Source organism: Pygocentrus nattereri, chromosome 9 (assembly GCF_015220715.1).
Source record: "Pygocentrus nattereri isolate fPygNat1 chromosome 9, fPygNat1.pri, whole genome shotgun sequence".
NCBI classification, from domain to species: Eukaryota; Metazoa; Chordata; class Actinopteri; order Characiformes; family Serrasalmidae; genus Pygocentrus; species Pygocentrus nattereri.
Window position 1 is genome coordinate 44,453,015 of NC_051219.1, and position 10,335 is coordinate 44,463,349.

The window sequence follows — 10,335 nt, forward strand, 5'->3', positions numbered from 1 at the left end:
TCTTCTCATGTCTGGTGTATTATTTGACATATTTCTCTTGGAGCACTTTCAGTGTATTTATGAAGGAAACTGGGCTTGGGCCAGGGGTTGTGTAGGTGAAACTAGTGTAGTTTTATATATGAAGGCAAGCTGTATTAAACACAAAGTCACGCAAACAAATTCTTTAAACCTCTTGTTTTGTGGCCACACCCAGCCATGTACTGGTCACTTGGGAATGACAGGGGAGTTGTTTGGCTATTTGCATGAATATTTACAAAACAAAGCTTGTGGATTCAAGAATGGCATGTGCAAGTCCATGAGGTCTTCATATCAAAGTCGTTCCATGAAAAGAAAATTCCACTCATGCCGAGGGGAAAAGATGTGCTGTGTATTTCTGAAATTACCCTGTAACCAGAGGGGAACTGTACCTCGTTAGAAATGAAGGTTCTGCAGGTCCATTTTTCGTTCTTCAAGATACAAAGAGTGTAAATGTTCCCTCAGAGGTTCTACAGTGGTTTTAAGGTCTGATTGTGGAGCTTCAATCAGGTTCTCCAGGTGAAAAGTTGGTATTTGTATCTTTTCATAACCGAATGTTTTAAGATTAGATTTATTAAAAGTGCTTGAGCTTGATGCTTATCTGTGCTCTCCAATGACTCCTGTGTGCATTTGAATAGTTTAATGAAACCTTTTCTACCTGCTCTCCTTGATTTATCTCTATTTGATCTGGTAGTTATGTGCATTCACTTGCCATTCAGCTCTGCAAGCAGAGTCCATGAGCTATTGATCAGCCAGAATCGAGGAAAGCAGGTAGAAAAGGAAGATTTATCATGACTTCACATACCGAAGCCCTGTAATGGGTCGAATCGTCAGGACACTCGTCGTACTCATACTATCGCAAGCGCTCCACGTCATTTTCAGGAATTACTGCAAAAAAAAGGAGCTGATGGAAACTGTGATCAATTTGTAGTTGTGGAAATTTGCGAACCCAGTTAGTGTAACCAACAAATCACTTTTAGATTTACTGTGGGAAAGACCCCGAGAAAAATATCATGCAGGGTTTTTTATTGTCGTTCTTTCACTGAGTTCAGATTTATGGCCTGCACTGAAGGCCCAGCTCTAAACATCATGGTTTCCACTATAGGAAAAAACCTGCAACGCCTATCTTAACATCAAACAGCTACAATATGTCCAAAAGTGTATAGACATGTCATGCCTCCCTCCAGCCTGGCTGGAGTTACATCCACTGGGGCAGCCCAGAACTCCAATTCCCAGAACTCCTTGTTGCATCCCATGACAATGGAGACAACTGTCAGTGGGGCAGTACCCTTTCTTCAGTGGGGTGGTTCCCTCAGGGGTACATCTCTATACCTTTAGTCAGGGAACACAACTGAACCATAATCCACTGAAAGTCTTTCCACTAAGAAAATCTTATTTAAGGTGCACAGTTGAACCTTAAAACCACTGCTGTACCTTTGAGAGAACGTTTACACTGTTTGGACCTTGATGAACGAATCACATCCCTGCATAGTACCTTTATTTCTAACAGTGCAGATCCACCTATCAGCGCTCCTCATCTCCGGACTTCTGATTGCACTCACACCTGTTCCGGTTTTAGGATCGTTCTTTTGCAAGGTGTCATTGCTCATGTGTTTCTGACTGTTTACCCGCGGCCTATTTTCTGTTCTTGCCGTTTCCTTTTGTTCTGTGCTGGTTTTCGGCTCCTCGACCTTCTGTTTTGGCTTTTTGACTGTGATTTCGGACAAACCCGTTTGTAATGACAGATCTTCAGCCTCTGCTGCAGGCATCTTGTTCCGTCTGCCATCGTTACGAGACCCCTGCTCATCCAAAGTTAGTGCTAAAATCGAGGGTATGAATAGGGAGTGGGTGGGCCGAAACACTTGAAGCAAAACGAAAAGATATGAAGTGGATTTTCTCTGCGAGATGAAAGCGCTGTCTATCTGATGGTGACAGTATTGGTGTCTACCAGCGCTTGCAAGGTTGCTAGGAGTCTCCTTTTCTCCGTATCTTCTGATTCTTTTTCGAACCTTTTGTTTTTCCATTTCATTTCCTCTGACTTTGGACTAATAAATCACAGAAGACTGAAAAATCAGTGCTGAGCCACTTATTATTATCCATGTGAATTTCAGGCAAAATATCCTTACACTGTAAATGTCTCAGCCTTTTTTATTTATTTATAGTTCTTTATTTTGTTGTTCTTTGTGAAGGATAGAGTTTATAGTTTATATTTTTATTTTATCTTTTATGTTTAGTTTTAATATATATTGTCTATATAGTAACAAGTTACAAACAGTACAAACCTTGTTAAGTGACTAATAAGGTTCATTTGTTGCTTATTAATTCTCTTCTCGTTACTTCTTCTCTTTTCTTGAGTGTCTTGCTGTCCCTTCACTGCTGCAACACTGAGAATTTACTAATAAAGGGCCGTCTTATCTTATTAAGCTTAGGGCCGTCTTATCTTATTAAGCTTAGTGTCGGTGTTGTGCAGGCATTTTGTTGCATCTCATCAACTGAAAATCACATTGCGAACTTTACATTTACAAGATTGTGTTATGGGAAATGGTCAATTGTTTGCGTAATTGAGACTACAGGAGGATTATGGGAGCAGCAGTGGACTGAAGCAGGCAGTGACCGCCAAAATAATGTAAATTTAATTTCTTAACTCCAGTATTTTCATTAACATCCTCAGATAGACCTCCTGAAAAATGAACTTATCCTTAATAGCTGAGCTGTTTTGATGGGACATTAAAAAAGTGAAGGTGGATCTTTGTCTCGTGCTGCCGACCATGTGCTGAACCTACGTTACCCTTACACAGAACCTGAACTTCCCTTCGTTGATCTAGTTTATAACGCAGCAGAATTGCAGACACAGAAGTTAAAGCAGTTCATTTTTTTGCCTTAGTGTCAAGTGTTGAAACGAGTGATACAGCAAATTAACCCTTGTGTGGGGTTCAGATCTGTGGGACTCGTTTTCAGAGTTCAAGGTTTATCATTATTTCAAACTCAGATTCTTGGTTTTTGCTCATTGTCAGTGAGGAACATATAAAATAACCCATTTTCAGGGTCTTCACTCTGTTCACCCCCCACACATTTATATTACACATGTGGTGCTGGGCTGAAACGTGGGGAGTAAAAGTGTGGAGGTGCTGTGTCCTTCACTCTGTTCACCTCCTACATGGCCTGCAGTTAGTGTGTGTGTGGTTGGACAACATGGACAGGCTGCTGACTGGCTACAGCTGCTAAAGTAGAACCCTACACTGGCCGCTTGTGATGTTTTAAACATCTGGTATTTTTATATAAATTGTTATGGCTTGATTTAAAAAACACTAATGTGGTGGGTCGACCTGACCACTGAGTAACAACCTCAACACCACACAAGGGTTAACTAGAACACTAAACTGTCTGTTTTGCTACATAATATGTAAAATGAAAGTTATATACATGAAAGTACTACCGTAATTCCATATAAGTACAAATGAATGTGAAAGTCATTTTCAAGGGCAATATTTCTTTGATTGCAGTTGTTTGGGGGTGGAGTTTGAGTCCAAAGTACAAGATAATATAAAAGTAAAAGATTTATAATGTCCCAAGTACAAGTGAAGCTCTGATACTAGCTGCAGCCCACAGTTGTCTGAACGAGCCTCAGCACCTCAAAGAACAATGTGTTCAGCATCTTTTGTTGAAGAAACATCACAGCATTATTCTCCTCGAAATGTGGGAAGCATTGCCACAGCTCCGAGAACACTTCAGGTGGTGAAACATGTCTTTCCCTTGGAGCTCTCCAGCATGGGCAGTAGAAGTGTTCTTCAAGAGGGCCTCTACGGATCCACTGTTGTGGAAGTCGGTGCGGGCAGTGAGAAAGTGACCATGCAGAACCTGAACGATCGCCTGGCCTCATATCTAGAGAAGGTGAGGACCCTGGAACATGAGAACAGCAAGCTGGAGCTGCAGATCAGCGAGGTTCTGGAGAAGAGAGGACCTGAACTGCACGACTACAGCCGATTCGAGGCCATCGTCACCCAGCTACGCAAAGAGGTACTCCGGTCTGCAATAAACTCTAAATTTAGACTGATAGAAATCTTTAACCAAGTTATTGAAAGAAGAGGCGAAATAAGTATTACTAATAATATGCATTAAAAAATTGGACTGTCGTATGATTAAAATATTAAACAGTGAGTAATTGTCTTATTACTTAATTGTGGTTAATTACATTTGTCTTAGTTGCTCAAATTTGAACCCAAAGAAAGTCATTTTTCCTATTTAAAAAGCAGCACATTTGTTATAGTTATACACACTATATTTCCAAAAGTATTCACTCCCCATCTAAATCAGTGAGTTCAGGTGTTCCAGTCACTTCCATGGCCACAGGTGTATAAAGCCGAGCCCCTCGGCCTGCAGACTGCTTCTACAGGCATTAGTGAAAGAATGGGTCGCTCTCAGGAGCTCAGTGAATTCCAGCGTGGTACCGTGATCGGACGCCACCTGTGCAGCAAGTCCAGTCGTGAAATTTCCTCACTACTAAATATTCCACAGTCAACTGTCAGTGGGATTATAACAAAGCGGAAGCGATTGGGAACGACAGCATTTGGGGGACTTCACAAATTCGCTTCTGGAAGAACGGTCAAAAATTCCCATAAACACACTCCTAACCCTTGTGGAAAGCCTTCCCAGAAGAGTTGAAGCTGTTATAGCTGCAAAGGGTGGGCCGACATCATATTAAACCCTATGGATTAAGAATGGGATGTCACTCAATTTCATATGCGTGTGAAGCCAGACAAGCGAATACATTTGGCAACATAGTGGGCAGTCTTGGGCTGGAGGTTAGGGATCTGGCATTGTGACCGGAAGGTCGCCGGTTCGATCCACAGGGCCGACAGTCCATGACTGAGGTGTCCTTGAGCAAGACACCTAACCCCCAACTGCTCCCCGTGCGCCGTGGATAGGGCTGCCCACCGCTCCGGGCAAGTGAGCTCACTGCCCCCTAGTGTGTGTGTTCACTAGTGTGTATGTGGTGTTTCACTGCATGGATGGGTTAAATGCGGAGGTGGAATTTCCCCAGTTGTTGGATCAAAAAAGTATCTTAATCTTAGTGTAAGTGAACAAAGAAAGCTTCATCAGATTGTGTTTATTGTTTTCGGTTATTTTATAACATTATGGCCATTATGTGAATGATATGTTCTGCATTGGGAGTTTCCGATTTTCATCACCAGCGTCCAGTGAGAGTAGCAGTGGCTACATGTTCCAACTGGCTGTCATACTGCTACATTACATCTGCTCCTTATTTATCCATAGCTCTCCTGTATGTACAGTCCAGCGCAGGCGTTTTCCAGCGTTAACTATGCAGATATTACCAATATTGTTGGCAGCAATGGTGCGTTTTGCTTACTTAAGACTCCACGTCCTTCAGTGACAAACAAATTCATCATTGCAGTAGCTGGAATTAACTTTTATGAAGAGAGACTTCACCGGAAGTTGCCTTTAAAAAGCTGTATTTGAATGAGAGGACTGGATCCTGGAGTCAGAGAGCAACTCAAGTATCTGGGCTTCAGGCTGGACCTGGTCGGTTAGAATAATCAGACTTCTTTAACTCATTAAAATCCCAGGTTGTTGACCATTATAAGGCCTATTATTCAGTAACTACAGGGACTTCAATGAAACCTGGTGGAGCTGTTCTTAAGTTATAGAAGTGAGTAATGAAACTTTAGACCTGCCGGCAGGGCCAGGCCTTTTTAGGGGTTAACAGAATGAAAGGCATTCATAATTTACATTAACTGATAAAACATGCTTTTTAAAAATATTCTAAGACAATTAACTGACCATATCGATTTATACTCTTATTTATACCGCAGTAAATCAGCTTTACCTCACCACACATCAGATTTATCCAACGTCAGGAGTGAATTTCTTTTTCAGATTCTTGAGACGACCTTGAGCAACGCAAATTTGGCCCTCCAGGTGGACAATAGCGCTCTGTGTATTGAGGACTTCAAGGCCAAGTGAGGAAGATGATGTCAAAGCACTTTTGTTGTAGTGCAGACTGGATTTATTTCCATCTGCATAATGTTATGAAGGTCTAATTGCAGCTTTCTGTTGGTAGGTTTGAACACGAGCTTCAGATCCGACAGAGTGTAGAATCAGACATCCGTGACCTGAGGAAGATTCTGGATGACACTAACGTGCAGCGACTGCACCTGGAGAATGATGTCGAGATGCTGACTGAGCAGCTCATCTCTCGAAAGAAAAACCATCAACAGGTGACCTTGCAGAACAAGTTGGTCTTATTGTCTGTGACAGAAGAACAGCTGAACAACCTGAAATCAGCCAGAAATGAACCCAACACCATTCGCCAAACTAAACGGGCTGTAAGAAGCTTTACAGACCGGCTGGAACAAAACAACATTAATACTGATCTGGACAAACTGACCAAACTGAGCTGAACCTGATATTGGGTCAGTTTTACGTCTCAGTCTGATTTGGTCCGACTCTGAAGATCAGACACGTCTGGCGAATGGTGTTGGGTTCATTTCTGGCTGATTCCAGGTTGTTCAGCTGTTCTTCTGTCTCAGCTGCCGAATGAAAAGCTGCTCAGTGGAGACGACGGTTTGGGAATTTAGTGTAAGGAGCTGGAGAACGAACTGCCGGCTGAGCAGCGAGTGGGCGGAGCTCGTTACTCTGACGTAGCAACGAGCTGCTCGTTAAGGAGCTATAATTAGGAGGAAGGAGCTGAACATTAAAACATATTAAACGCCGCGTTCACGGCCAGTTTATTCATTTCTTACTGTATTTATTTAACTGCTGTATTAAAGCAGTAGAGCACTCGAGGAGGGAGTTATCACCAGTAACATCACGGCTGGGATGATCTACGGACACCAGATCACAGCCGGGATGGTATTCCATGATAACACACTCCCTCTGGGTTCTACTGCTTAAAAATAAAAAATTTCCATGTCACGTTTTACCTGTTGGTAGTTTGTGCCCCACTCTCCCCTACAAATTCTCTTCAGAGAGCATTCTCTGGTATCACAGCTGAAATGCAGAATGTAATGTTTCAATAAAGCAGTGGTCAGAAGGAACAGTTCTAGCCACTGCTTTATTAGAACGGTTCTTTTTTATTATTTTTTTATTTTTTTTTTAAGGATGTGACAGAATTACATAATCAGATCGCCCAGTCAGGAGTGCAGGTGGACGTTGACGCTCCTAAAGGAGAGGACCTGGCTCGGATCATGGAGAAGATGAGAGCCAAGTATGAGAAGATGTCCCTGAAGAACCAGGAGGAGCTGAAAGCCTGGCATGAAACAAAGGTTCGATTTTATTCCACTTTTGAAAAATAAGTGACTCAGAACACATTTTTGAGGAACATGCGCACCAAAACTGCACCGTTTGCATTTGTGACTGCATGCAGATCATAGAGGTAGAAGTACAGGTGACCGAGAACACGGCTGCTCTGAAGGAGGCTCAGAACCAAGTGCAGGAGAAGCGCAGAGACATGCAGTCTCTGGAGATTGAGCTTCAGACTCAGGCCAGAATGGTGAGAGATGTTCGTCTGACTACTGCATTTCCATTTTGCTGACTTTGCCTTCATGCTTTAATCCTCTGGTACGCAGAAAGCCTCTCTGCTGGGATCTCTTGAGGAAGCTCAGCTGCGCTGCAACACGGAGGTGGAGCAGTACAATGTCATTATCCTCCAGCTGGAGGCTGAGCTGACAGAGCTGCGCAGTAGCCTCCAGAAGCACAGGCAGGATTATTCAATTCTGCTCAATCTCAAAGGAGAGCTGGAGGCTGAGATTGAAACCTACAGAAGACATTTAGACGGTCAAGAATAACCTGTAAGCGGGAAGGTGGTCCATTAGCACAGAAGCAGGACGTTTGATTGCAAAACAACTCATTTCTCTATTACTAACAACATGTGCACACCTTGGATAGATACTGATCACTGTTCATCACTAGACACCACTTTAAGGCCCAGTCCCATTTCTTCATTTTACTCCTACCCCTTGTTTTTAAGTGTCACCTTGCCCCTCTGAACTGAGCTACAGGGCAGTGGTTGAGATCTTCCCTCTGAAATGAGACCCTCTAATAAAAGAGCATCACTTCATTATCAGCTACTAGCGCCGCTCTGTAGGCGACCCTGCCCGTCTGCAGGGACAGCAGAGGAGGGGAAAGTTCAGCTCCTCACTGCTGGGCTTTAGTTACATTTAGGGATCATACGCCTTCAAAGAGGGGGGCAGTTATTTATTATCACCCCCCCTAATTCTTCAGTGATGTGAAGCTGAAGTCAGAAATTCTCCAGATTCTTGAGAATTTTCCCGTTCCACCTTAAATGGAGCAGCAGGTACATTCTCGCGCTTCAGGCGTCAGAACTGCTGGACTATTTAAGGTGGAACGGAAAAGTTAGATAACAATTTTTATGCTTGTTAAGAAGAAAATGTCCAGAATCCACTGAAACAACATTAAACTGAGATAAAATGATGGTTATTGTGATTTTTTAACAGAGAAAATTCCCACATTTGTGGGTTTCTTTGGTCTCTTGTTCTCCGTCTCGCCGGTTTCTCTGTTTTTCTCGTATCTCTCTGTTTGGAGTCTCTGAGAAACCTCCGTTTGGAGGGTCATGTAGCCCCAACACGTCACCCCACCCCTCCATCTCAGCTAGAATCGAGACTCCCTACCCCAGACGAGAAGGCTGAGGGCTCAGTGGTAGGGGCGAGGGGTGAAATGGGACTGGGCCTGTGTCTCAGACAGGATCTGGCACTGCAGTCAACGTCTCTCTGATGGATGAAATGTTGGATTTGGGTCATTTCTCGATTTGGAGTGGGAAACCATGTCCCAGAGGTTTCAGGGCTTAAAGAGATTCCTAAAGTTTTTTTTTTATCTTTTTCTGCATGATCAGCTCCTAAAACGTTAAATACTAATCCTTTTTGATGAAATGTTGTCTATATTAAGAGTATCTTACATGAAATGTTAGAACAATTCACCATTGATTTTCATCTCAGCAGTTAAATTTCTGTTTATCATCCGATTTAATCTTATAGTTTATAGTCAATGGAGGTGTGTTAAAATATATTAAAGCATACATTTTTGGTGCATGTGTATAAAAAAGCTTTGGTGATGTCATTAATTCTCAGAACGCCTCATTAAGGGGTAATACCAGTGAAAAATTGACAAAAATGTTGCATTTTACATTAAAATATATTAAAATACATTTGGAATTAAGCTCTCTATTTTGCATTTATGGATTATAGGAACTATTAATGTTAAGGTTGTTGGTTCTGGTGTTAAAGAAATTGATTTTTAAAAATATTTTCACCTAAATTCCCACTGCAAATGGAGAATGACCCATCATTGTTGTCAAAACAAACCCTCGTATCTCTTTTTTCCTTAAAGGGTTTTAAAGTGCAAGCTATTTTTTTACAATCTGGTAGGATTTAAGGACGAACTGAGCAATTGAAAAGCTTCAGAGCTCAAAGTTAAGAATGTCTCGTCAAACTTTTAGAGGTAAGAGGTTTTGTCAATATAGCATCAATATAATTGAGCCACATATATTGACTAACTTGCTGGTTCAGTTGTGTTTTGATGTTAGTCATAAAGAAAAGGGCAATAAATGTTTAACAGTATCACATTCTTTTATTTTTCCAGATTTGAAAAATTGCAAAAATAATGAAAGAGACCATATTTCTGTGTTCTGTGCTTTATGGCTTCAATAAAAACAACTCTGTGTTCACATTTTAGTGCACAAAGTTTAATGCAATGAACAAATAAACTCATTCGGTGTTCAAGGCTGAAATGTGGAAGTAGACGTTTCATTGTTGACGGTTTAAAGTTGGAGCTCAAAACATTTTTGAGCTCTTTGATCGACGCTCTAGCTTTAGTATGTTTGTTTTATTGAAAAAAATGATTGAACATTCCATTTTGTCATAACAGTGAACCAAATGTTTCAGTAGTGACTGTTTCCTAATTTTGATTTAATTGTTGATTTACTATTGAATTATTGATAAGAAGGAAAAGAAAACATCTTGCAGAGCTGGACGAAAAAAACAAACCATGTACTGGAGTTAAAGTAGATACTAAAGGTAAAATATTCCTCCAGTAAAAGTCGAAGTTCCTCCCTTTAGACCTCCACTGGAGTAAAAGTACTAAAGTATTTCCCTTCAAATGTACTTAAGTATAAAGTAAAAGTACTAAAAGAGGAATTCTGGCTCTGATCTGGTCCTGTTATCATTTTTATAACCAGACTGGCTTCATGAACTCATTTCAGGTGAAAGTCCTCCAGCGTCTCTCTTGGTAAACCAGTCTTTTAATAGAACGTCATTAATTAGTGACGCTGACGTCTATTAAAATGAT

General features: G+C 41.5%; 1 protein-coding gene across 1 annotated transcript; it reads left to right on the top strand.

The window, feature by feature from the left end:
- Nucleotides 1–3,601: 3,601 nt before the first annotated feature.
- Nucleotides 3,602–8,079, top strand: krt18a.2 (keratin 18a, tandem duplicate 2). Its single transcript, XM_017683515.2, has 6 exons — nt 3,602–4,032; nt 5,911–5,993; nt 6,095–6,251; nt 7,134–7,298; nt 7,400–7,525; nt 7,602–8,079. Exons 1-6 carry the CDS (start codon nt 3,658–3,660, stop codon nt 7,818–7,820), a joined length of 1,125 nt encoding a protein of 374 aa, XP_017539004.1. The 5' UTR covers nt 3,602–3,657; the 3' UTR covers nt 7,821–8,079.
- Nucleotides 8,080–10,335: the final 2,256 nt, after the last annotated feature.

Bases quoted from the DNA above. Each gene is read 5' to 3' on its own strand.
- krt18a.2 (XM_017683515.2), top strand. From the start codon at position 3,658: ATGTGTTCAGCATCTTTTGTTGAAGAAACATCACAGCATTATTCTCCT. The intron at 6,252-7,133 runs GTGACCTTGCAG...TTTTTTTTTAAG, and splicing joins GAAAGAAAAACCATCAACAG to GATGTGACAGAATTACATAA. The intron at 7,299-7,399 runs GTTCGATTTTAT...GACTGCATGCAG, and splicing joins AAGCCTGGCATGAAACAAAG to ATCATAGAGGTAGAAGTACA.